General features: G+C 47.6%; 8 protein-coding genes across 8 annotated transcripts; 3 read left to right on the top strand and 5 right to left on the bottom strand.

Annotated features, from left to right (window-relative positions):
* Positions 1-424: 424 nt before the first annotated feature.
* Positions 425-2,944, bottom strand: V8C40DRAFT_197892 (MFS transporter). The gene is made up of 6 exons (XM_083211943.1): positions 2,236-2,944; positions 2,121-2,182; positions 1,646-2,058; positions 977-1,572; positions 703-908; positions 425-643 (listed from the first exon to the last, which is right to left on the bottom strand). Exons 1-6 carry the CDS (start codon positions 2,389-2,391, stop codon positions 529-531), a joined length of 1,548 nt encoding a protein of 515 aa, XP_083075247.1. The 5' UTR covers positions 2,392-2,944; the 3' UTR covers positions 425-528.
* A 28-nt stretch (positions 2,945-2,972) lies between these two features.
* V8C40DRAFT_197890 (UPF0075 domain-containing protein) lies at positions 2,973-4,653 on the top strand. The gene is made up of 2 exons (XM_083211942.1): positions 2,973-3,246; positions 3,313-4,653. Exons 1-2 carry the CDS (start codon positions 3,166-3,168, stop codon positions 4,549-4,551), a joined length of 1,320 nt encoding a protein of 439 aa, XP_083075246.1. The 5' UTR covers positions 2,973-3,165; the 3' UTR covers positions 4,552-4,653.
* Positions 4,654-5,486: 833 nt separating this feature from the next.
* V8C40DRAFT_242005 (metal-dependent hydrolase family protein) lies at positions 5,487-7,179 on the top strand. Its single transcript, XM_083215136.1, has one exon. It carries the CDS (start codon positions 5,607-5,609, stop codon positions 6,924-6,926), a length of 1,320 nt encoding a protein of 439 aa, XP_083075245.1. The 5' UTR covers positions 5,487-5,606; the 3' UTR covers positions 6,927-7,179.
* A 1,160-nt stretch (positions 7,180-8,339) lies between these two features.
* V8C40DRAFT_242003 (gamma-glutamyltransferase family protein) lies at positions 8,340-10,959 on the bottom strand. The gene has a single exon (XM_083215135.1). It carries the CDS (start codon positions 10,771-10,773, stop codon positions 8,860-8,862), a length of 1,914 nt encoding a protein of 637 aa, XP_083075244.1. The 5' UTR covers positions 10,774-10,959; the 3' UTR covers positions 8,340-8,859.
* Positions 10,960-11,838: 879 nt separating this feature from the next.
* On the top strand, positions 11,839-13,470 carry V8C40DRAFT_274214 (general substrate transporter; the record flags this gene model as incomplete). Its single annotated transcript, XM_083220580.1, has 1 exon — positions 11,839-13,470. The coding sequence occupies one exon, from the start codon at positions 11,839-11,841 to the stop codon at positions 13,468-13,470; it is 1,632 nt and encodes a 543-aa protein (XP_083075243.1).
* A 118-nt stretch (positions 13,471-13,588) lies between these two features.
* V8C40DRAFT_274213 (Sodium:solute symporter family-domain-containing protein) lies at positions 13,589-16,142 on the bottom strand (the record flags this gene model as incomplete). The annotated part of the gene is made up of 12 exons (XM_083220579.1): positions 13,589-13,714; positions 13,767-14,281; positions 14,336-14,654; positions 14,709-14,879; positions 14,928-15,165; positions 15,222-15,305; positions 15,361-15,460; positions 15,513-15,604; positions 15,668-15,695; positions 15,811-15,872; positions 15,926-15,989; positions 16,040-16,142. 12 exons carry the CDS (start codon positions 16,140-16,142, stop codon positions 13,589-13,591), a joined length of 1,902 nt encoding a protein of 633 aa, XP_083075242.1.
* A 2,748-nt stretch (positions 16,143-18,890) lies between these two features.
* V8C40DRAFT_242001 (protein kinase regulatory subunit ATG17) lies at positions 18,891-20,905 on the bottom strand. Its single transcript, XM_083215134.1, has 2 exons — positions 20,244-20,905; positions 18,891-20,181 (listed from the first exon to the last, which is right to left on the bottom strand). The coding sequence occupies exons 1-2, from the start codon at positions 20,760-20,762 to the stop codon at positions 19,240-19,242; spliced, it is 1,461 nt and encodes a 486-aa protein (XP_083075241.1). The 5' UTR covers positions 20,763-20,905; the 3' UTR covers positions 18,891-19,239.
* A 955-nt stretch (positions 20,906-21,860) lies between these two features.
* Positions 21,861-25,414, bottom strand: V8C40DRAFT_242000 (uncharacterized protein). The gene is made up of 3 exons (XM_083215133.1): positions 24,531-25,414; positions 24,195-24,471; positions 21,861-24,129 (listed from the first exon to the last, which is right to left on the bottom strand). Exons 1-3 carry the CDS (start codon positions 24,879-24,881, stop codon positions 22,064-22,066), a joined length of 2,694 nt encoding a protein of 897 aa, XP_083075240.1. The 5' UTR covers positions 24,882-25,414; the 3' UTR covers positions 21,861-22,063.
* Between the last annotated feature and the right edge of the window lie 1,237 nt (positions 25,415-26,651).

Below are 26,651 nucleotides of genomic sequence, written 5' to 3'. Positions count from 1 at the left end.
TTTACAGATAAACCTTATTAGCAAACATACTTAAAACAACATCCTAGAACATTAGTTAGTCTATTCCTTATAATAATAACTTTATACGTTTGCCTATATACTCGTTTATAATAACATATGCAACCATATAAGTGATAGAAGCCTCTCTTCATGACTTTCATTTACAATCCAGTTTATGTAAGAGACTAGCTTGATATAGTACTTTACTTTTATATTGCTATTTAATTTCAAATAGCAATTCATATCAACTCTATATAGAAATCCATCGCATAGAATTATGTCAATGATGTCACCACAATGAGGGAGTGTCCAGCCGATCATCAGCTACTCCATGCTCACCAGTTTCACCATGCATCAAGAGACATCTGAATTGTGGCTGAGAAGAATTTCTGGTGCATTTTTCTAGCATTCAAATTATTATGTTCATTAATCCAACTAAGGCGTTTTTAAATAGTGACAATTTTGTTTGAGATGAGTTTGCGATAATATAATCGAGTGGCACCATTGTCAATGCAAACTTGTATCGATTTAAGCAGCTCGCTTGCCATAAGGTTCAAACGGGAACAAGACTGCAAACAAAGCGAGTCCTCCGTAGAGAGCCGCGCATACAAACACTGGGCCCGTGGTTGATGGATCGGCATATCTGTCGCATCGTGTTAGCAATCCAAGATTCGTAAAAGTAAAGAACAAATAGAGCCATACGTAGCCACGACAGCCGAAAAAGCTCCAGCTAATCGACAGAAGGCAACGGCAATACCGTTGGCTGTACCACGATGGGCAGAGATCAGAGATTCGGCAGTGTATCCGTAGAGGACGCCGTAGTAGATCTCCAGAGTGAATGAGATGATGCAGCTGTAAGCAAGATTCTCCACTTGCGACTTGACTTGGGAGTATGCAAAAAAGAATGCCTATCGTAATAAAAAAACTGTTAGTCAAATCCTAAATAGGTCGGCAAAGAGAATCTTCATCAACTCACCATAGTGATCAAGGCGCCGATAACCATCGTGTACTTTCTTCCAAGAGGTCTCCAGTTGGACATAACAGCACCAAGAATAGGTCCAAATATTCCACAGATTTGAACTAGGGCATAGTTTCTCCAAGTCACATTGGTGCTTGTTACTCCAAATTGCACACCTCGGCTGGCCAGGTAGTATGGTAGGAAGACATTGAATAGAGGGTAAGCAAGGCCAATGCTGGACCAAGAGAGCCATAGTAGGATTGTCGTGAAGCCCATCTTCTTTGTGAGAAACAAGCTGCGCAGATGGATCAGGAACTCGCCAAAAGAGAAGCGATTCTTCGAGTGCGCCGTTTTGACAGTTCCACAAGCTTCCAGGTGTTCAATTGTGAGGTGGCAAGGGCGGTTGTACTTCTTGGCGATCGCTTGAAGGTTTTGGACAACTTCCTCATCTCTGCCTTGGCCCAAGAGGAACTTGGGAGTTTCTTGGAGACGGATGACTGTTACTCGGAGCACGGCCAGGACGGCAATAAAGGCTCCCATAGTGTACATGAGATATCTCCAGCCACTGTTGTTTGCTCGGGTACAGTCACTCGCATCGGCACATGAGAAATTCGCTACCATGCCATGTTTGTCAGCGTGATTGTTTCGACGGTATCATGAACAATACCAAGATATGAAGTAACTCACGCATGAATCCCCAAGCAACAAGTCCAGCAATGGTGCATCCTACACCGAACCAAGCAGGCAGTAAGCTGAGAAGCCATTGCTTGTTTGAAGGAAGATATTCGAGAAAGACGGCGGTATCCAAGATAAGATTTCCACCAGCTCCAAAAGCGGCCACGGCAATCAGAACACCGAGTCCAGCCCAGTTGGGAGCTCCGCCTGCCGCGATTGTAAAGACTGAGCAGATGAAAAGCGAGATGTTGAAAGCAATTTTACGGCCGATGATGTCGGCAAAAAAGCCCCAGAACAGGGCGCCGACAAGCATTCCCATGTACAGAGCGATGGTCAAGCCCTTGTCATATGACGGCTGGAACTCGAGCACTGCCTGGACAGCAATGATGCCTTGAAGAGATAGTTGGAGGGCATCTACACCGTATCTTTGGGGGGAGGAATGTAAGTAGCCGAAGTATATGAGAGCTGTATATGTTATGTAACTCACCCGAAGCCGTTGAGGAAGAAGAGTTTAAGGTGATAGTTGGTCCAGCCAATCTGATCAAGTGCCTACTCCTATTAGCCTTCGTAAATGACAAACATCTTCGTGTCACACGACTTACGTTGTTCACCAAGTGCATTTTTCGGTCCAAAGCTGGATCAAGTTCTTGCATTCCAACCACCTCCTCAGCCCCGCCTGAGAGATCGGGCTTCTCATCTTGCGCATCCTCCCTCTCAACATCTCTTCCTACCTCAATCACGTCCTCATCTTTCGCCATGATTGCAATGTAAAATTAAGGGGGCTCAGTTATGCAGGAGCTGGCTCTGTGGTGATGGTTGTGTAACCGAGCAAAACTGAGAAATCGTTTCTGACAAGGTTGGGGTTGGCGTGATCCATATTAAATATGTCTTCAGACGTGGTGTTGGATGCCCGATTTCCGGAAACTGACCGGTCATCTTCCTTTTACCCTATCAACAGTCTCGTATCTCTGGCGGTATGTAACTAACCAGGATTTAGTGAGATAAGCTATAAAGAAAGGCGTCCGACTTTCGTTCATTCTAGCTCATCTTCACTTGTCAATCCCACACCTGAATAAACTAGGAGATTGGTTCGTGCGGAGGCGATATCCATGGATCCCAAATCTCGGGGCCCCGCATTAGACGGCTTATATGGAGCGAGTATCGGCGAGAGCCTGAGCTTCGGTGAGGTTAACGTTACGGGTTGATAGGAGCCTCGGCCGTAATCAGCACTAGCTATAGCCACCAGACAGCCGGTTCCTAAGACTATTGACACTTTAGAAGACCAATTGCTAGCTCATCCAGAGATTCGACACTTGTGGCATTGGCAGCGGCTGAAAGGCAGTTTTCCAAGATGTTCTTTTGCCGTTTAGACGAAGTGTACGAGCGCCACACGACGCTATTAATTTTACATACAAGCCATATATCTATTTAGCCTCATCGTGTGATTTTGCGATAACGCAGAGCTCGACGAATGGTCTTTTGATAGCGTATGACAGTGCCTCTCTTGAGGTCCAGACCATATAGGTATCAAGATGGGCTCTATCGTAGATACTGTCACAGCCGGTCCGGCTTTGGACTTGACAGTCCTTGGTATGAACAGCGGAACATCTATGGTATACTGCCTTACACCCCGCATACGCATATATGTCGAGTGAGAAGCTGACGGGCATCATCTGTAGGATGGCGTAGACTGTGTTTTATGTCGATTTAGACAAGAAGACCCAACACAGCCTGTCAGCTTGGAGTTGCTCAAGTATGGAGAGACGCCGCTTGATCCAGCAATTAAGAAGCGGGTGATGAATATGATTCTTCACAACTCTACTTCGCCAGAAGAAATTGCAGAGATTAATGTTATTCTGGGAGAGACGTTTGCCAAAGCGGCGTTGGAATTCATCAAGACGAATAACATCGACAAGTCTTCAATAGACATTATTGGATCTCACGGCCAAACAATTTGGCATATCCCTCATCCAAAGGATCAAGTCCGGACGACGCTCAGCATGGGCGAAGGGGCCATCATCGCAGCTCGTACTGGAATTACTACCGTGACCGATTTCCGCGTCAGCGAGGTTGCTGTTGGTCGTCAGGGAGCTCCCCTTGTTGCTTTCTTTGACGCCTTGCTTCTGCACCATCCTACCAAGCTGAGAGCCTGTCAGAACATCGGAGGCATTGCCAACGTATGCTTCATTCCCCCGGATGCTAAAGGAGAGTTGAACGATGGATTCTTTGACTTTGATACTGGTCCTGGAAACGTCTACATTGATGCCGCTGTTCGCCATTACACTGGTGGAGCACGGGAATACGACAAGGATGGCGAAATGGGCAAGAGAGGGAAAGTGGATGAGGGGATTGTGGACGAGTTCATTTCCTCTCACCCGTACTTTCAGAGATCTATTCCCAAAACAACAGGTCGCGAAGATTTCCGCGATACGTTGGCGCTGGATATAATCTCCAAGGCTGAAGAAAAGGGCCTCTCGCCAGATGATGTGGTTGCAACCATCACGAGAATCACAGCCCAGTCTATAGCGGACCATTACAAGTGCTTCGCGCCGTCACAAGATATCGATGAGATATTTCTCTGTGGCGGCGGCGCATATAACCCCAACATTGTGGACTTTATCCAGAAATGCTATCCCGCGACAAAGATATACATGCTTGACGCGGCTGGTATTCCGGCTGGTGCGAAGGAGGCCATCACCTTTGCCTGGCAGGGCATGGATGCAATCGTCGGCCGACCGGTTCCAGTGCCAGACCGGGTTGAAACAAGAAAAGAACAGATTCTCGGCAAAGTATCCCCTGGCGATAACTATCGGCAGCTGATGTATACGGCGATGCAGTTTGGGGCGGGGGCGAAGCTGGGGCCTGTGAGGGATTTGATCAACGTTGTAGATGGTAAGGTGATGGACAACAAGTGGTGATTCACAACTGATACTTTAAAAGATGTAGATAGTAGAGATGATTTGTAGATAGAACTTGCAGAAGAAAATGTTTGGATGTCACGGCCATGTTTCTCTCGTTGGAAGTTGAAGAAAAAATCTACTTCTATTCTTGTGAATATCCACGTGCCAGAACTATTGCAGATCATTCGATTCGCTGTTGCTAAATGCAGGTACAATCAGGACCACTGAAACCGGGCGTCTTTGTCTTGTCTGGTGATCCTGAAATGCATTCAGGGTCGCAATCTCCTCGGTATATATTACAGTCTCCCCGAATTGCTACCCGAGGGATCTAAACACCCTTGGCAATGGTAAAGGTTGTATAGAAGAGGGCTAGTGACTCCTTCCACGCTAATGTCATACAATGCAGATGAATATCCGTATAAGTTGCTGGTGCGTAAGCACCCCGGATTCCTGAAATCGCACCATCTCCCTGCAGGCATCTTTACTATATGCTTATAGTCTCTACTCAACTTGCGATTATTTATCGAAACCATAAATTAACATCTTTCACGCCTTCCCCGTCTATATGTTGAGAGGAAATGGCATTTACAAGGCGCACGACCGGACCTGGAGAATATAAGATCTCCCCGACTCCGCCCACGGGAACTAAACGGGCTTTTGCGGCGCAACCTCGCAGGCCGTTCGACACCTACATCATGAGCCATGGAGTTAAATATCGAAGCCTCGGTTGATGACGGAAAACTAACCATTTTGATAATAAAGGATTCAATTGACAACCTCGGATGATATGCGAAATAGGATGAATAGGAATTAACTACGGATACTGTACAGTAATGGGGCGTTTTCCAGCCGCCCGTGTCTAAAAAAGGTAATAGGAATGCGGAGAGCTTTCAGCCCAAACTCATTCAAGATGACTGTGTTTAGCCGTTAGAGTTTACCGACAACTATATAAAGTGTAGGAAAACTCCTCCCGTTAGCAACTATATCTTGTAAACTAGACAACTCAATCCCGTCCTTACCCCACATCATTTCTACTGAGAAAGACTGTCTTTTGCAACTATTTGTTTGGAAAAATGGCAAACATGGATATGGCAAAGATTATCAAACCTTGGAAGCTGGATGCTCAGCCGACATATATATTTACCAACGCAAAACTGGTCGATCCCGTTCAAGCACAAGTAACGGACAATGTTACAATCAAGACAGTCGGTGGCAAAATCGTGTCAGTCGACACAAACAGCAGCACTTCTCGTACCACCACTGATGGGGAAATTGTCGTCGATCTCAATGGCAAGCATGTATGCCCGGGACTCATCGATTGCCACGTTCACATTGCTGTTGTTCCTGGAGAGGCGAATCTTAGCGCATACCAATCCATGACTGAGAGAATCAGTCTTATCCGACAGCCCTGGGTCCTCAAACCGATGATTGAACGGGGATTCACATCCGTTCGTGATTGTGGTGGTGCGACTTTGGCTATGAAGGAAGCCGTTGAGGAAGGAATCTGTGTTGGCCCTCGACTCTTCATTGCTGGATACGCGCTGTCTCAGACTGGTGGTCATGGCGACATGCGATCTTCGCATGACCAAAGTCCTTGTTCTTGTGGTGCTGTCTCTGGAATCAGCCGTATTGTTGACGGACCATCTGAATGCTTCAGAGTTGCGCGCGATGAGCTGCGCCAAGGAGCAGATTTTATAAAGATCATGGGTGGCGGAGGTATTGCCAGTGCTACGGATAAGGTTGAGAACCTTCAATTCTCCGATGAAGAGATAAAGGCGATTGTAACTGCAGCAAAAAACAACGGAACCTATGTCACTAGCCACAGCTATACGCCGCAAGCCATTCAACAAGCTATCCGGCAAGGCGTGAGAGGCATTGAGCATGGCAACCTCATTGACGAGGAGACAGCCAAGTTGATGGCTGAAGCGGGAACATTCCTCACGCCGACGCTGATAACACACGTCATGTCAAAGCAGCTCAACTTCCTCCCACCCATCTCAGCGGCAAAGAACGACGAAGTCCTCCAGAAAGGTCTCCATGCCATCAAGATCGCAACCGACGCCGGCGTTACGGTATGTTTCGGCACCGATCTCCTGGGACCTCTTCATTTCGCTCAGAGCAAAGAGTTCTCTGTACGAAGCCAGGTGCAGACACCTGCGGAGATTCTTCGCAGTGCAACTGTCAACGCGGCGAAGTTGCTTATGAGAGAAAACGAACTGGGGCAGATTAAGGAAGGATATGCTGCCGACTTTATCGTATTGAATGGAAATCCTTTGGAGGATATTACGATTTTGGATCGTGCTGCGGAGAACATTTTAGCTGTTGTCAAGGATGGAAGGGTATTGACCTCCAAGTTGGATGATGTAAAGGTAGATGTGGAGAGTAGGCCATAGGTATAACGGGATTGTAACCATCAAGCTATCAGCTGGCTTTAATTCAGAGAATAGCTATTCAGCACACTAGCGATTGCGTAGAGTCAAAGTAATGGAATAAGATGAGAAGTGTTGAAATCTGGAAGTATTTCATCTACTACAGGCGTTTACATACGTGTAGGTAGCAGACATCGGTGTTTCGTTACTGATGATTAGAAGTATGAGAGAAAAGAAGCTCTATCTCTTCGCCTTATAACTCGTTCCTCGAAATCACTAAGACCTAAATTCAAATTTCCTAATTACAATTTTGTCTTCTCCTGTTCTTCGGAGCTAATTTTCATCTTTTTTGTGTTTCAAGGGGTACGATCACGAGCATACTGTGAAATACCTCTTTGTCAGAACTGAACTCGATCAAATAAGAGGCGTCATCATGTGAGTCATGCCTTACAAGCACAAAGGAAAGAGAATGGTCAAAAGTGTGTTTGAAGGCCCAGAATACATCAAAGGCTGGAAAGAATAAATTAAGTTTATTGAGGACAAAATTACCGCTCGTCGAGCACAAAGCAACGCCACGAGCTTTGAGGCCTCTCAGCAACTTGACACCGTTAACATGATCATCAATTTATTTAACTAACATTATCCCACCACCAAAAGATAGACAACGTATCGAAAGAATGATTGACTTGGTACATGATATGCGCGACAGAGTAGAATGACAACCCACATAACGCTTAACGATATACTAAGTATAATACATGATTTTCTCAAAAGTCAAGATAGTAAGCCACCTTGAGCCTTTTTCTATATCATTGGATGGAACATTCAAATCTAACTATTGTTTTTAGACGACAATGAAAGAGAGAGACAGATCATCGGTAGGTCATCCATGTAGGATAGTCTACATTTAACAATCGTTGCTAATAGCATCAAAATAGCTGAATTGATACGAGAGAGAGAAAAGAATGTTTATCTTCGTGCTGAGGCTGCAGTACTTCGCTCCAGGTCGACAAGCCCGAATGCTCTCATTTTGATGCAGCAGAAAGATGATATACGTACGCCACGCCTCGATAACAAGGAAGTGCAAGATCTACTCCAAGCTGAACACAAGGACGCCGATCTGGGGCTCATCAAGCTGCGGAAGGCTCATCTTCCAATCAAAGAACGATCGCGTGCTGAACATCTCATCAATGATAGAGAATTCAACACCTGGTTTATGTCGCTCCAATCAGAAAAACTCCTTATTCTGTGGAATCAACACCAGCCAAAGACCTATGCAGGCGTCTCCCCCATCTCGGTACTCTGCGCGTCGCTGGCTCTTATACTCAATTCCGACAGCCGATTCATCTGCATCACATGGTTCTGTAGCCTCCATTCCAAACATGGAAACGATGAAGCTCGGGCTATGCTTGCTGACTTGATCGTTCAATTATGCCAACGACACCACTTCGATTTTGGGGAAGAGTATGACGACACCGACAAGAGTCTTGTAAGAGGTCGCAATACAAAAGAGCTGTACCGCCTTTTTTACCGGCTTATGCGCTCATTGCCGAGGAAAATCACTGTCATAATTCTAGTTGATGAGGCATACATCTACGAACGTGATGGATTCCAAGGCGTCATCAACATATTCAACGAATTGATCCAACTGGTAACTGATACGACGATCCAAAGTGTCATCAAATTACTCTTTACGAGCATCAGGAGGGTTACTTTTCTGAACGAGAAGTTTAAACAAAGCGGCCTGACTCTACGTGTCAAGCCAGCAGCGCGTCAAATGGGGCCGCCATCTCAAAGCCGCGTGGAGAAACAGATGAGACAGTATTTTGACCAAATGGTGGCTCGAGAGACTTCCCAGGAAAGTAAACAAGAATGTTGCGAGACAGATGACTCTTAAAGTATGTGTATCTATATCTATTCCGCAGATTGTATGTATTTCCGTCATTGCATTACAATTCTACTGCGCAACTGCATGTCCGTCACCACGTTGATCACTTCCAGCATGGTATACTCTTTGGCCGCTTGGATCCTGCTTTGCTTGAATAGCTTGTCCTCGGCCAAATACTGCGCGATCCCATCCTGTTATGAGCTCCACTTCATGTCCCAGTTTGCGCAGACCCTTGACAGTCTCTTGAGGAAATCCCTCTTCCAAGCATACGATAGACTTTTGCGTCAACTTGGAGTAATCGTCTGTAGTGGCATACTCCGGCATCGTACGCGAGGGTCGAATGCATATTCTTGGTGAATCCAAAGCATCTTGCGGATTGAAGCCAAAGACGCAAGAGTTGAGCATCACCTGCAAGTGGCCTTGAGGTTGCATAAAGCCTCCCATGACGCCCATAGCAAGGTCAAGCCGATCATTCTTCGTCACCATTGCTGGAATAATCGTATGATAAGGCCGCTTGCGAGGTTTGAGTGTGTTGACGTGACCCTCACGGAGCTGGAATTGGGTACCTCGATTTTGTAAAGCGAAGCCACAGCCCTTGGGAACAATTCCGCCACCGAAATTGGAAGCAAGCGAGCAGATGAAGCTGCAAGCGTTGCCCTCCGAGTCAGATGTAGTCAGATAAACTGTATCAGAGGTTTTAGTGGGGAATCCGTTCTTTAAAGTTGCATCAAAGGCATCTAATTTGAAGTTGGATACTCGCTCAGCCAGATACTTGTCATCTAGAAGGCTCTTCCAAGCCGACCCAGAGTGCTCCGGGTCTGAAACGTAGGCGTCTCCATCAGCAAATGCATATCTCAGGGCCTCCGCCAGTGTATGGACGTATTCAACGGAGTTGTGTCCTAGGCTCTTGAGGGAAGGAATCTTTCCTGCCTTCTCCAGGCTGTCGATGATACCCAATGCTTCTAGTGCGATGATACCTTGGCCATTAGGTGGGCATTCCAAGAGTTTGTACTCTTTATACGATTTCGATATCGGTTCCACAAAGCTTGTTGTATGATCCTTCAAGTCTTGTGTCGTCATAACTCCCTTTAGCTGTTGGAGAGTTCCCACAATGGCCTCAGCTACCCATCCTTCATAGAACCCTACTCTGCCTTTGGTGGCTATTTCTCGAAGTACCTTGCCAAGGTTTGGGTTTTTGAAGATTTGGCCAGCTCTAGGAGCTGTGCCGTCTGCCAAGAGAAGCTCGCCTCCGCTTGGAGAAACCTTTTTTAGCATCCCTTCGCACTCTATCCACTGCCTGGCCGTGATTTCAGAAACAGGGAAGCCATCTTCACAGAGTTCAATAGATGGCTTCAACACCTGTTCCATCGTGACCTTTCCACTTCCGTAAGCATCCATGGCGTCGAACCAACCGGCAACTTGTCCAGGAACTGTGACCGAGTTTGCGTTTTGCGGCGACAATATATTGCCGCTCATACCCAACTCTCGGCATTTTTGGATCGTCAATCCAGCTGGCGATCGGCCTGATCCGTTCATTGCGAACGCCTTTTGCTTCTTCTCATCCCAGTAAATCATAAACATATCTCCTCCTACTCCAGTCGAGCATGGCTCAGTCACGCTGAGAGCGGCGGCAGTGGCTATCGCAGCATCGACAGCATTACCACCAGCCTTCAAGATGTCAAGCCCGGCTTGTGCAGCAAGAGGCTGCGAGGCTGCAACGATGCCCTTTGTGCTATAGACAACTGACCTGCGACTGTTGAAGCGACTGAAGAAGGGAGCTGAGGGGTCGAACAATACATCCGCGCCATTGCTAGAACCTCCCCCAACGGAACCAACTGCGTCAAAGGGCATTGTAAGTTGAGTCGCTGTTATCTGGCTTGGTTGGCCGTGGTAGTAGCACCTGATGAAAGATAAGTGTCTGCAGGCTGATCTGCTTGATAATACCCAAGCCGGACCAAAACTACCGCGGAGAAGAAGCCTCATCGTCCATTATCTATACCGAGACAATTCCGGAACCATGACAGATACGGGGCGCCAAGACGCATATTATCTCCTCGATACGCGGTTATAACGGGCTTGTTTCCAGTAGCTCGACTAAAACCCGCCCTATTACCTACATAATCTGTCCCCCACTCGGACCATTGTGACCTCAATTATCGTGGTCTTGAGCAGTGAAAGCGGGGTACGATCGACAAGCAGTTACTCGTATAACCGCGGGTGAAGTTTTGGAGTTTTCTAGTGTCATGGCTCTCTTTCTCCAGCCAAGCGCCACTGCGGGGGTTAGACTCATTCATGGTCTACACGAACGCTAGCCGTCCAAATTGTTGTCTAGATAGTAGGGCCATGATCCCGAAGAGCAATGATCGCTTGAACAACCGTCGGAACTGACAGCCGATATAACGTTACACGATGTCACTTCCCTCCGTATCCAAAATCCGGGGTAATTCAGAGGTTCGGCTAAAATCACTGGTGTTATCGAGCAGTTTGAAGCTAACGGATGGCATCTCCCAATGATATCTTGGGAGGCGAGGCCATCCGGGGAGATAACGGCAATAGTGCGCTGTCTATTCTTATCATGTCTCATGATTGATTACTTTCCATACGTCCATAGAACCTGATGTTTCAGCCGTATACGAAGTTTGGGAAAGATTAGATACATGACTATTGATAGCAGATGCTACAAAAGCCAAAACTAGTAAGCTACCATCCACGTTGTGGCTTGAGAGGCGACCTACATTATCATCTATCTTCCAACCATCAGCCGGGCCTGGGTTACATCCAAGATCGTCTGAAGCTAGAGCAAGGTAGATGGGGGAAGTTGTGCTGCCGGCATATGGCCATTGGGCACCCCATGAAGCTGCGGCACAGCCAACCTAATATCCAAACTCAAGAAACAACACTTGCCTAGTGAGTGATACGTGACGTATTACTATCATGGATTAATGCAGGATCGTCAAAAGTATATAATGCTGTCCCATGTCGCATAGATCCGAGACTCCAAGCAGAAGTCATCCAGTCCATCAAGATAATTTCCACCATACCACCATCATGGCTCCAGCCATTCTCGACAATCTCCGCGGCCGGGATGACAAAGCCGTGGCTCAAACTGTTGAGACTGAAGCTGCCCCTGAAAAGGAATGGGGCGTCATTGTTCAGGGGGCCAAAGAGGCCACCGACCTGGAGCACTCTCAAGGCATCCTCGAGGCTGTTCGTGTGCAGTGGAAAGGAGTTGCCTGGGCTTCTTTTCTTTCTCTCTCGATAGCAATGTATGGATATGACAATGCTCTCATCAACAACTTCTACGGTTATCCAGCCTTTCAAAAAGCGTACGGCATACCCGTCAAAGATGGTTACCAAGTCCCCGCGAAGTGGCAAACAGGCCTGTCACAAGGCAGTATCTGTGGTATCATTCTCGGTGCTACGTTCAACGGCTTTCTATCGTCAAGATTCGGTTACAAGAGGGTTATGCTGGCCGGTCTTGTTCTCATGACTGGCTTCGTTGCTATTCCTTTTAGCGCTCAGAACCTGGAAACGCTTCTCGTTGGTGAGATCTTCTGCGGTATGGTCTGGGGCACATTTGCGTCCATCGGACCGGCATATAGCTCCGAATGTCTTCCGATTTCGCTGCGCGGCTTTCTTACCAGCGGTGTCAACATTATGCAAATCATCGGCCAGCTTATAGCAATCGGTGTTCTCGATGGCCTTGTCGGCTTAGACTCGCAGTGGTCCTACAGAATTCCATTCGCTATTCAGTGGGTTTGGCCTTTGCCGCTCTTCATCGGATGTCTCTTTGCTCCAGAGTCCCCTTGGTATCTCGTTCGCAAAGGTCGCATCCAAGAGGCGGAACACAGTATTCGCCGCTTGAGTTCCAAGAGCGATACAAAGATTAAGGAACATTTGGCCATGATCATCCATACTGTGAACTACGAAGAAGAAATACGAACAGGATCATCCTATATTGACCTATTCCGAGGGAGCAACCTTCGTCGAACTGAGATTTGTTGTATGGCCTTCGCTGGTCAGGTCTTTAACGGCATCTTTATGATGAATCCAGGCACATACTTTTGGGAACAAGCTGGTTTGTCTGCTAAAAACAGCTACAAAGTTTCCGTGGCTGCTACCGCTATCGGATTGCTTGCAACTGCTATTGGATGTGTCCTTATTGCCCATCTGGGTCGTCGTAGTCTGTACCTTTGGGGCATGGTTTTCATGACCATAGTCAACATTCTCATCGGCATCTTGGCAACGGTTCATGCTAACGAGTCGACCAAATGGGGACAAGTCGCCCTGACTATCCTATGGGTATTCTGCTACGATATTTCAGTTGGCCCAGCAGCTTACGCAACATCGAGTGAGGTTTCTGCCATCAGTTTGCGGGTACAGAGTGTTGCCGCCGCGAAAATAGCACACCAACTTTTCGATATCATTGCAGCAGTTCTCGAACCGTATATGATCAATCCCACAGCTTGGGGGTGGGCAGGTAAGACGGCCTACTTCTGGGGCGGAACCTCAGTGCTTGTGACGGTATGGGCGTACTTTCGATATCCTGAAACCTTTAAAAGGTCGTACGAAGAGTTGGATATATTGTTTGAGAGAGGAATTTCTGCTCGCAAGTTTCGCAAATACGAGGTGGATGCATATGATATTGAGGGTGAACAAATTCACGAGAAGACCGGTTGACGTTATCTCACATAGTATTTCGGCCTGGGTGGTCAAATTCTAGTTTAGTCCGATGCAGTTTATTTAATACGGATAGTAATGCCTCTAACATCCATCATCTCTTCTCTTACAGCCACGCCTAACCTCGTAAGCTACGCAATACCTTTAAGATCTGTTTCCGCCCGTCATATAATGGATACACGCCAAGTATGAGAAGACTTATCCACAGCCATATGAGTGACACTGTAACCCATGATCTGAAAAACTATTGAAGGAGTTAGATAATACACCAAAGAGACTGAAATGGAAAAACTTACAACTTTACTGAAAATGTACTTTGCACCGTACATTGGCAGAGGCCACAGCACCCAGATGCCAAAGAAAGAGAAAAGCGACCAGAATAGTGCATATCGCTGCCATCTCAGATCTGTCTGATCATATACAACTTCAGATGCTTCACTCAAGACGCCGCCTTTGTTGCTTTGGCGGATTGGTGCCTCCCGTTCGGATTCCTCAGCCGATGTGTCGCTGTCAAGCAACAGCTTTTCATCTGTAAATCGTGCCCAATCATAATTATCTGGCCAGATGAGTGACAAGATAACTGTATAGAGCAAAGGGCTGAGAGCAGAGGCCACAGTTCCATACATGCAAGGCAGCGTTTGTCCAGTAGAGTCGACCGTTACTTCGCCGAATAATGCTTGTGCAGTCCCGAGCCACACGCCGAGGCCCGTTCCTAGGCCAGCTAGAGCCGAAACAACGGCTGCTAAAGCGCTTTGTTTATTCCACAAAATCGTGAGGATCAAGGGGAATATTCCAGGGCATGTGACAACTCCTGTAATTGCTGTGTCAGTTATCAATCGTATATCGACATGTTTCTTTCTCTTACCAATCATATACAGAGTCCATCCCATATTAATCCCTCCGTAATTGAACGCCGCAGTTAACCCAGCTGATATGGCAGCAAAGAGAATGACTCCCAGATGGCTCCATCGGATAACGTCTTTGTTGCCTGCATTTTTGTTGATGTAAGTTCTGTAAAAGTCGAATGTGAAGATGGAAGACACTGCAATAACCTGGGCGGACAGCGTTGAAGTGATTGCCATGAATGTCATAAGCAGGACAGCGACTGCACCACCCTTTCCTGCGACTGCCACGGCTACATACGGAAGCACAAGGCCGTTTGTTACTTCTAAACTAGTCATGGTCTATTGAATGCATAAATCAGTATTGGCAGTCGTCAGGTGACAACTGTGACTTACCCGAGGATATGTTGGGAAAATTGGGGAGCTTTCGAGCCCCAAGGCAGCGAGGCCCATTATTGTTCCTAGACTCCACGGGATCGAAAAATACGCAAAGCCACCAACCACATAACCCGGTACTACGGCCTTGGGAGAAGCAGCAAATGCTTTGATAAAGTAACTCGTATCCATCTGAATAAATTAGTAGATGTTCTCGATTAAAGAATGGTTTCCACTTACAATGACGGCTCCAAAATTTGAGACGAGCAGAATAATGGCAAAAAATATCCCTTGCTGGGAGTTCATTGTGAGGAGAGATCCTTGGTAGTTCCCATCAACCTCGTATGAAGGCTGAGCCTTAACCACGAGATTATATAACCCATCGATGGAACCAACGTCGTGATGTGTAAGAGTCTTTGTTGTGAGGTAGCAACACAAGATGGCAATAACAAAGGTATGTATATAATCTGTCAAAAACCTACAGGTATAAGTGTTAGCTGGACATTTAGACTGTATTAAGGATGAGAGACAAACGTTGCTTTTATACCGCCAACGAGTGTGTATAATACAACTCCAACCGGCAAAAGGAAGGTTGAAGCCATGATGTGGATGCCTGTTCTGTAGGATGTCAGAGGAAGCCTTCACTGCAGTATACTGGACATATGTATCCTACAGGAACGTGATGACGGCAGCAGCACCTAGAATCATGTTGATGGTATTGAAAAGATTGTTTACAACTGCCAAGAAAGTAAACACAAGATGCGCAACAGTGCCTGATAATTTAATTAGTCTTAGTTCAAGTCAATTTTAGCCATTCATTCTCACCATATCTGATTCGAACAATTTCCAGAACGGTATGTGCCTCTGGGATGCGTTTTTTACAGACCACTCCTAGGTATGCGAAGAAGACAATCATTCTGTGAATTAAAGAGGTCAGCCATTATGAAATATCAACAGCAGCATATAATGGTAGATCGTACGGTGTACATCCAGCTCCATACCAGAATCCTCCAGAGACTCCATAAAGGTATGTCACTAGGACGCAACTCAGCAACGCTGTGCTCCATAACCACGACTATGTCTTTTAGTCAGTGACTTCATCTTGAATTGGATAGATGAACACTCACTGATACTACTGCAGATGCAACGAGACCAGTTCCCACTGATCGATTGGCAACCATGAAACTGAAAAGTGTTAATAAATATGAAAGCTTCAATTTCGAGAGATAATTGCTCACGTCTCGACATTGGCATTATCTTCATTCAAGGTTTTCTTTAATAATCTCGTTATTCCAATCATTCCTGATGTTTTTAGCACTGATAAATAGGAGATATAGTTGGGGGAAACAAACCAATGGCAAATACGAGGCCAACTGCAACGACTACTGCGTAGCCAGCGCCCTGCGGTAAGGGAGATGGGACAACAGTGTCATCAGATCTTAATAGCAGACTCATTATGAATTTGCTTCATCTACAATATATCTTAATCCATTCAACTTCAATATGTACGACTCCATTGATATAAGTAAATGCTTGAGAGCTATGAACAATAGTCAATGAATGAGCGTCATCGTAGAACTGCATGGCGTGATGAGTTGACAGCCAAAGGCGCATTCACTTTTCACTTATATGAGACCATCAGGGCTAAATATGTCGTCAGTTTCTGTACTCCATAGCTCAGCTTATCGACCGGGGTTTTATAGCCTACGACAATTTATACAATTAAAATTCCGAAAGCTCCCAAGGTCTCGGTAGCTGTGCTCCCTGATCGGGGAACGCCTGCTTTTGTATGTAGCTATGGATTGCATTTTATAAATAACATTAATCAAAATCTCGTTATGCTTATAGAAATGTTTTATACAACAAGACTCCCTACTGAAACAAGCAAGCGGCGTGTGGAGGTGCTGTGAGTCCGGTCAAGAGACCCATAGTTCATTAGGCCCCAATAGCCAATGCTGCAAGAATAGGCATTTCTATTGCACACACAAGTATGTACATCTTATTTCAAACTCTGTATCATTCCATACGACATTATCAAGATTGTGGTCACCTTCAATTAGATGATTGGCTGTAGTTGCTACCTGGATATCACGACATCTGCAGCTAGATGGCCATCTCCTAATTAGGAAATTTTTTGTGAAGCTAGGTGAAGATGGTGGATCCATCAACGCAAACTAAAGCTCGACAAGAACTGAAGGCAATCATTCAGGATCTAGATGGATGGCGAATATTGGATTATTGAACAATTGGGTGAAAATCCAGCTGCTAATCAAGAACATATAGGACTTATAAAATAGAAGATGTATTTGCAGATGGTATTATATAAAATGTTTGTTCCTGCCACTGCACAGAGTTACACTATAACGAGAAGTAAACACGGTGGTATGTCAGAGAGAAGAAGTGATTTGTTATGTTCTGATGTCTCATGATGATGGCCAGAATTAATACATATGCTCCCAGGATCCTCTTGTATCATAAACAGAGAGCATTCAATAGGTCATCGTAATATCATCTACATATGGAATATCCGTACATGCCTCCTCTACACCCTGTCGCACCACCTGCAATACAGAATCTGATCGCGGTGTGATATCCGCTCTAAATGGCTTTCCGCATCCTTGAGATTATTGACCACCAGTGTTGGTAAAAGAGCCCATCCAAAGCATACAAATCTCTCCAAATCGTTTAGCCAACAAAGGAATCTCTACCGACATGTTCTTCCAGACCTTTGAGATATAAGGTAAATTGCCAATCAGCGGCCATGGCGTTGGTCCAGGGAAATATTTGACTGCTCGACTCGGGCGATAATGAAACAAGGCACTGAGAAAACACATTATAAGTCCAAAAATAGTGGCCAGCTCAACGCTTCCTTCAGAAAGTGAGATTATTTTGAGAGACATGATGAACGAAAAGCAGTATGTATTGCACTTGGAGAGAAAGCTACTGAGAAGAGCTGTGTCATTTCTCTCAGGTCGTTGTCCGTGCTTCAGACGAAATTCGCTTGTTAATATATATATCCAAACTATACAACCCTCAAAAGCGACGAACTAACACAAGTCCATGTATGGGTACACAATAGACATTAGGTGTAGGCTGGCAATGTGATTATAGTAACGTAGGATTGTAAGTTGACTAAGGTATTATGAAGCCTGTTAAGATAGCCATTAGCGATTGCACAGAGGTGCTCGCGTTTTTACTCGCATTTAATTGTTTTGTTACAATTGCTGAATGCAAGAAATAAGTGTGTGCCTTGACGCAGCCCCCCTGATCATCTCGTAGAACTGCATTAGAGGGCACATACTGAACGCAGACATTGAGCCACCAACACTCTGGGATCAGTCGTAAAGTTAAACGAATCATATGCCATCCACCAAGCCTATCAAAGGAGTCAACCCGGTATTGTTCCGTTCTCCAGCCTTCCGGACCAGCCTTCTGTGCCCCTTCGCAAACAATGTGGCAGTTGATCTCAAGCAAAGGACACGACCCTCCACGCTCTGCCAACACCATTACCTTTTCCGTCCAATCTTAACACAGTTCGATCCAGCTAAACCTGCTCTGCCCTGGCAATGCGAAATACGATTCAACCGAATGGACATGTGAGCTGATAAGCCAGCCTCTCCCACCCCACGATGTTTCATCGATGGCTTGCTCTGTATGGTCGAAGCCGGCTGAAAGGAGTGTATCAGCATCCATTTCCGACAGATATATGTGTGACTTGTCAAATGGCGTCGCATCTCATCAGCGTGAAGCTAAATATGATGGGATTCAGAGTGTATTTGGATAAAGAGATGACGTGAGACGCAAAAAGTTTCCGGTTCCAAGTTGAAGCTATAGGGAAGTTGCATACTACGTGTGGATTAAATAGATTTGACATCGATGATGCCAACGGGGGCTTTATCTATCACAGAACGTGAAATTCTGCATGCATGTATGGAACATTACCGTTGAAATGAGTGCGTGTAGCATCATGTTTATCTGGACATCTTGCTGCGAACCAATAGATCCTTCGAAACTGTGTCAATCTATCGATACATATAATCACCTACATAGACAGAAAACGAACACAACCACCAATTGCATACACTCGATTCTTTCACGAATATCACCAGTTCTGGGTTGTATTTGTCACAGATGGATACATGTTTCCCGCTAAGGCGGGACTACAAGGACGAACTCAAGACCGATCTGTCAACTAAATCAAGGGCCGTTCCGCTGTGGGAATCAAGAATTACACAGATGGGTCTGTAAGCCCGGAGCGTAGCAATGCAAAACTCAAAAATAAATAAAGTAACTCGTATTATTGCTCATTCAAATAGACAAACTCCAAGTATGCCCGTGCCCTTATATCCCATTAAACCAGATACAATACAAACTCCATATCCCCAAGCCTTTCGAATAACAGTCAAATATCGTCGGTATATCCAGCACCCGTAATTAAACAGCTCATCCTAAGCCAAATGGCGCGTAAAGCCCGAATTATCAAGTCCAAAGCAGAAGCATAGATGCTTTTATATCTGCAAAAAAGAAAAGTCCGTTCCACCAATGTACTTGGTTAACCGCTCCCTCGATTCGCATCTGCGGCGGCGCTTCCCTCTGCTGCCTGTTCATCATCGTCAACCTGGACAATCTTCCACCTCTTGACCGACCCTTGCATGTCGGCCCACAGATCGGTCGGCAGGAACTCGCCGACCTCTGACCGGAAAGCCTCTCGCTCAAGACGGTCAGTTTCGAGCATCTTGTCGATAGTCTCCTGTGCCTTGCGCCAAGTAGCTTGTACTTTGTCCTCGACGTTTCGGCGGCGCGCAACCTCCATCAGCAAGCCGTGGTAGGCGCTCGCGTATCCTTCGTAAAACTCCGTCATCTGCGTCATCTCCTCAAGCTTGGTAAATACGACGTCCTTTTCCATCTCCCATCGAGTTCGAAAGTCCTCTTCGGCAGCCAGGTAGTCGGCAAGGCGGTCACCAACTTCTCCCAGCTCAGCATATGCATCAAGCATGCCCAGGTGCGCCTTTCTAGTCTGTTCTGTATGCTCTCCCAGTTCATTATACTTGCGCTCTACCTCAGCGAGATGCTCCTGGATATCGTGCACGACGCCTTCCACCAACTGTGCATCATGTATGACCACCCGTAGCATTTCGGCTCTATCTTCTGCTGTCTGTGGCTCGAGGTCGGATCGGTTGGACTCTTGCTCGGCAATGACTCCCGATATTGAGACACTCTCGCCGCCTTGGGACTGGGTAACCTCGGCTGCCTTTCTGCGGGCCAAGGCTGCAGCTCCCTCAGTCGTTCGTATAGCCGTAACGCACATGTCGAAATGCTGCGTCAGAGAGGCTAGAGATTCGGCCATGGTGGCCGAGTGCTCGAATAAGTCGAACAGTAGTTTTGATGCAGGCTCTTGAGATTCAGGCATTTCCACATTCTCAATGATTTTCTTAATGTTTCGGATATCGGTTTCGAGCCGGAGTAGGTCGCCGTCGAATGAAATTTGGATCGCCTATAGCATCACCCATCAAAGTCAGCAAACAAACGACGACCTAGTGTTATGGAAGCACGTACCTGCAGCTCCTCTATACACTGTTTCATGGCATTTCGCATCCCGTGGACGCTCCCCTCGTCCACAAAGTCCAGCAGGCTCTTCCTAGGCTCCCCCTTGGGCCGTAGCGTTGTATCAACAGGCGTCGTCGTTAGCATATCCATAGTGGCCTTGAGCTGTCCGTCGACCTCATCCATCCGCCTGACGAGCTTCACAAAGTCCTTCTTCCCCCATTCACATGTCGCCTGCAGGCTCTTGCCCACACGGCCGAGAATCAGCACCTGGTCGGCAATGGCATTTCGCAGGAACCCCGTCTGGGCCGCCAGCATGACCGTGTCTTCGTGAGACTGTCGCGCCGCCGTCACGATTTCGTCGGCACGCAGCACAAGCGTCATCGACGATAGCGATCGCTTCGATACTAGTAGATGGTTGACGAGAGTGTCAACCGAGATGGCCATATGGTCGCTCGATGGCCTCAGCGAGCCGGCCGATGATGAGCCCGGACTGCGCCGAGTCGAAGCCGCAGGTGAAACAGCAGCCATGGTGAGTTGTGCCGTGTATCGCAGAATCTGGTGTCGTCTCAATGGAAGGATGCCTCAGGCTACATGATGAGCCGAAACAGAGATGGGTTGAGGTTGACGAAGAGACGAAACGGAGAGAACGTGACTCTCCGGGAGCTTCAAACTTCTGGGGAGGCTGATAAGACGCTGATAAGCCACCCAGGCGTCATGCCGGTGTCAACCTGCTGGACTTTACTGCTTTTAGTGCTCAATGGTCCCCTGCAGTGCATACAGTGCAGTGTAAGACGCCGCATACTGCAGGTACAGATACTCGCCGTTACACCGCAATTGCAGGTGAGTTGCCCGGCACTGGTACATCCTGGCCCCTGACAGGTGCGCTAGCTTCACTAACGGTTAGCACACTTGGCGCTGGGTTGAGTCCCCGAATCGGTGTGACGCAATGAATTCCATGTTGGAATGCGGAAATGCTAATGCAGTCTCATTATGGACTTGGGTAGGTGATCTTTGGTGCCGGTGATGCTTGTTAGATGTAAATCTTTTGGGGGGGTTGAATACGGAGTACAAAGATATTCACTCACCTCACTTCATAATTGTCGTCGTATTCGTTTGTGAACGTTTGTGAGTCAACTCGTGCTCGGCATTCTGTACGTGTAAGTGCATGTATCTGTCCATATACACGTACCGCAAGGAGTTACTCACCTACTAAATCCCTTTACTTTGTGCCAGTTCGTTGTTCAAGAGATTGCCATTCGCAAGCTCATCTCCATCATTTCAGTATTAGGTAGTTTCCATCCGATAACCTCAACATTCCATCAATCTGCTCCGTCTTTGTTCTTCCATCCTTAATCCGTGTGTCTCCGTCATTCACTACGTCTCCCAAAACAAGACCCCAGATGGAAGAAACAACGTTTCCGCCTCTTGATCCCAACCAAATTTTGCTATCAAGTACCCTCTCTAATTCATTGCTATCAATGTAAATAGGGTTTCCGCAGCGATGTATATGGCTTGCATCCCTTGTTATGATGAAACGTGTAAGATGGAACAAACGGAGAACTCCCACTACACCTAAGAGAGGGTGCTACCTGATAGACACATATTCACACAACAACCAAATCGGAGCTCTAATCATCTCTCAAGTTATGAATACAAATGTCCAAAAAGCTCATAATGCTGTATTAATTCGGAGATTCTTCAAGATACACGTTTCTATAGAAACAATTCTAACAAGCAGAGTCTTGTCTAGCTAAATCATAAACGCGCATCATCTATGCGAAATGCATCAAAAACATCAAATCATGGCTCCATGCATACCATACCCAAAATCACTCTACCGAAAGACCAATGCTTCCTCCCGCCTCCTCTGTAAGGCCCACGCCACCGGCATTATTCTGCGCATCATCAAGATCCGCCTGGCCCTTTGTGCCCATTCCATCCAGCTCACCACCTTCCATTACAGTCAGGAGCTCCAGCTCGGAGTCCTTGGAATAGACCCGGATGCCCACAATGCACACGGCATTCCATGGTGCTGGCATCTTCTCTTCTTCCGTATCGTAGTCGTCCCGCGCTGCAGGGCTTGGATATGGGAACGATCTGGGCTTGCGTGTGTAGTCGTCGCTGCTATACAGCTCTTCCCAGTCCTCGACCGGAGAGTCGGATGAGTCTCCATCTGATTCTTCTTCTACAGCTGGGGCATCTTCAGCTGGTGTTGTCTTCTCCTCAGTCTTCTCCTCAGCATCAGCGGCCGGCTTGGGCTCATCAGCTGCGTCTTCCAAGGCTGGGGGAGCTCCACTAATCGGCGGCACGTCTTCCTTCTTCTCTTCTGAAGGGAAGACGATGGCATCCTCCGACTTTGGAGTGTCCGTGGGTGAACCATCAGAATCAGAATCTGAGCCGTCGTTGATATCCTTGAGCGAAAGTTTGCCAACATCGATAGCGTCGATCGATGCGGCCAGGGAATCCTTCTCTTCCGCATCCTCGGACTTTTGCTTGATCTCGACCGCAGGCTCAACAACGTCCGGCAACTTCTTCTTCTCTTCGGCTTCTTTCTTCTTGAGTTCCTTCTTCCGGTCCTTCTTCTCGCCATTCTTCTGCTTCTGCTTCTTAGCAATATCACGGCTGATGTGACGCCTCTCCCACTGCCTGCGACGCTCCTGCTGGCGGCACGAGGACGCCTTTTGCTGATCTCGCTGCTTGCGGATCTTGGCGACCTTGTCCATGTGCTCCCACGCTTTGCTGTGGGCCAAGTCGTAGGCATATCCAACTTGCGCAAGCTTTTCGTTTTCGACGCGGCCTTGGCTTTCTCTCTTGACCACGTCCTCCACGGATGGCTGCTCCTGGTCACGCTGGCCAGTTACCTTGAGATAAACGGTATAGTTTCCAGAAGGGAGATCTGGAAGCTCCACTGAGACTGATCGCTTCATGAAGTAGTTGCCGTGAGATCGCACAATGTAATCTTCCGCATCAGGTCGGTCTTCGTAGTGAAGGCGGAAGTGGAGGCGGAAGCTATACTGGCCCTGGAGGCCCTTAAAGTATCGGCCATCCAATTGAGACAAGACGAGAATCAGCGGAGAGTCCTTGGTCAGCTTAATGCGGAACTTTTCATGATACTCGGCCTTCCACGGGACGTCGACGCCGATCCACCGCTGGCAGCACCGCCAGTCGGGGTCCCTAAACAGGCGAGTCCGGTCAAAGTGAGTGTATTTGCGGACCAAGTCTTCAAAGGAAATCCAAAAGACTGAGTCGCTGCCAAACTTGTGTCCCAGTTCCTCTTGAACCTCGGTGGTCCACTCCTTGGAGCCATCGCTCCATGGACCCTCCCAGAGGCCCTTGCGGATTTCTCCCCAGGGGTTGCGGAGCTTCACCAGGCGTTGGCCTGACTTGAGAGTGCGGGCATCGGTGACAACGTAAGCGTGGGCCTCACTAATGCCATCACGCTGTCCGTAGCCATAGTCCAAGAGGCCCGTCGAGCAGCCAAACATAAACTCCTTGTTCACCTTGGACATTTCATTGTCCCAAAATTCATCAAGGTCGAGAATGTCAGACGTGAGCAGCTCTGTAGTGACACCGCCTGAGAGATCCTCCAAGCCCTCTCCGATCCAGCCACCCGAAAGCGAGGCATAGTCTCCGTGTGCTTTCGCGTAGGCCTTTTCGAGGAGCGGCACCCAGGTCTCATTTTGGTCCTTGCATTGGGCAAAGAACAATGCCTTGGAACCCGTCTGATATGTCTTTCTATAGACAGATTCAACGTCTTCGCGGTCGATCTGCTGGAGGAGGTCACGCTGCATGCTCGGTGAGTCCCAGCAGGGAGACTTGAGATACAACTTGTCGTCGACAATTGAGTAGACCCACTCTCCATCTCTGTAGAAGACAAATCCGTAAATACCAACTTCTGTTGAGAAAAGAATGGTCAGCATCGCTATCATGTACAACATTACCGGCGTGTCTCTAACTTACTGGTATCATAGGCGACGCAACAGCGCTTCACGCCATCTTTGACACTAGCCAATGCAGTCAAGCTGGACATCAGCCAGCAGTCGCCGAGGCCTCCTTGCTTTACATCGCTTCCGTCGACATTGCCCATGAATGTCGGCTTGTCGAAAATCTCGTGAACTCTCTTGACAGCTTTTGGGACAACAGCTTTGGAGCCCAGCAGAGTAGATCTGCTAACCTCAAACTTGTTGGTGCCAATGTAGTTGAGCGTGTTACCCTTTTCGTACTTTAAATCCCAGTCCTAGTAATAACGGTCAGCCAACCCATAAAAACAGAGCAATTCTCCAAGTGGTCACTCACAAGATCCCAGCCAGGGTCACGGTATCTCATATTGACTCTCTTGCACTCCTTGACAATCTTTTGGACTTTGCGCCGGCATTCTTCAGCAGCCTTCTCGTACCCTTCCGAGATCAACTCGTTCGGCCGATCCAACCCCGACCGCGGTGCGACGACGGTGTCAAAGGGAAGCACCGAAAGTGCCTTGTGAAACTTGCGGTTCGAAAACTTCTTCCATACTTTGTTGATGGACTGCTGGGGCGGCAGTCTCTTCTTCCGCTTCTTCTTCTGGTCCTGGTTGTTGCCTGACGAGGCCGGTTGCGAGCGCGGACGACGAGGGTCGTCCGACTCTTCTGATGAGCTGTAACCGTGCATCTTGTGTCTATATTCTATCGCAAGAAACCAAAACAGCAAAACAAATGTACTCTAAAGAGTGGTAGGTGAAAATATGAAGGAATGTGGCATGCAGTGAAATGGAAGAAGGGCTCAGGAGCAGAGCCGGTGTTCGGGGGGCAAGGCCATAAATACTCATACACAGATTTTCTTCTAGTCCCAAACCTTCTTTAACTATCTACGGAAACTGCCTAACTGTCCGGTACGAGGGCGAGGCAAATTTGGCGTGGCTTTGCGACTTTCACCGACAACAAAGGATGGACGCCCATTTGCCATATCAGACAAAGAGGCCTCGGACCCATGCTAGGCCCAACCTCTAGCTGGAGCCGCCGGCTTTGAGATCTGTACATACGCTTGTGGGGTGCGCTATCGGTCGGGGCTAGGATGGGGGGCCGCCGTGGACATCCCTTGTTTGGTACTGTATGGAGTATGCATGCCTACAGTAGGACAAAGAAGACGCTGACGGACGGGCCAATGTCGAGTGAAGATGAAGCCAGCTTCAGGCGGCAACGAGGTCCTACTCGAGTTGAGCCATGAAAGGCGGCAGTTGGTCATTGGATCATGACTGCTACCAACGGATCTCTCCGCATGAAGCCCTTTGTCGCACAAATTGGCTCCTTTCATACTCTCCTCAGCTTATCCAACCAGAAGCGGTGCTGAAAACTGTCAGAAGATGGTGGGCAAGCGCATTGACGCCCAAACGAGGTGTCGTTGCGTGTGTATAAGTGCTTTGTGTACTGTGTCTTGTCACCGTGGGTGGCGTGGGAACCATGTATGTAATCACGCCGTTTCTTCCCAAGACAAAGCCTCCTTGGCTGATAAATCCGCAGAATGATGTGCAATTCTCTTATCCGCGACGACCTTTTGCTTTGAAGGGTCTTACAGCAAGCGTATCCACTGAATCGTTTGAATCCGTGGGGTCCGACGTTCCCCCTGACCGCAGGGTCCCACACGACCACATCCGCCAACTGTCTAGCGGGATGAGATGGATGTCTCAAAGGGATTTTCGTTTTTCAGGGTCCAAACACCATCACGACGACTCAGCTGGTTGGCTGGACCGGGCCATGGTTGAATCGCCGCGGATTCACAAAGAGAATCGCATTGGGCGGTAGATCAAAGTGAGGAGGTTAGTAGCAGACGTTAAGAGGAAAATATTGGCGAATCACTGCCGTGATCACGTCTTATGCTGACCACCTAGACGAGCCCAAACAGCGCAGTGCATAAGGGTAGTCTGGGCTCCTTGCATATCGCGGCTCGTTTTACAGGCTGATCCAACAAAAGAGGGATAATGTGACTGGGAGTTGCGGACGCTTGGCTGTTACCAGAGCCCGCATAAGATCAACATTTGCCACTTCCGACGCCGGGGGTTCAATAGTATCGCTTGGACTGTACGAACAAACGAAAGAACGGTCTCGTTCCCTCGCAAGCGCCAGAAGTGCTGTGCTCCCATCCCCTTCCCATTCCATCTTTTTCTTTCCTCTCTCGTATACAGTATGGAGGGTGCCAAGGGTGCCCGGAAGACAGATACCTTCTCTTTCAAGGTGATCGACAATGCAATTGACGCTCTCCGAAACGCTGTCCGATACCGAATGCCCCGAAGGAAGTGTGTCTGCGTCAACTCACGGCGCTTAAGCGCAATCACAATCCATCCCGTTTGATACCCGAAACTCGGGGTTTTTTAGGTTGGCATTCACAAGAGTCAATAGTGCCCGATGAAGGAGCGCTGGTGCTGCGAGGGAACCTCAGCACAAC

Source organism: Trichoderma camerunense (genome assembly GCF_050948025.1).
Source record: "Trichoderma camerunense strain CBS 138272 chromosome Unknown V8C40scaffold_6, whole genome shotgun sequence".
Taxonomy (NCBI): Eukaryota; Fungi; Ascomycota; class Sordariomycetes; order Hypocreales; family Hypocreaceae; genus Trichoderma; species Trichoderma camerunense.
This window is presented reverse-complemented; position numbering and strand designations above follow the sequence as displayed.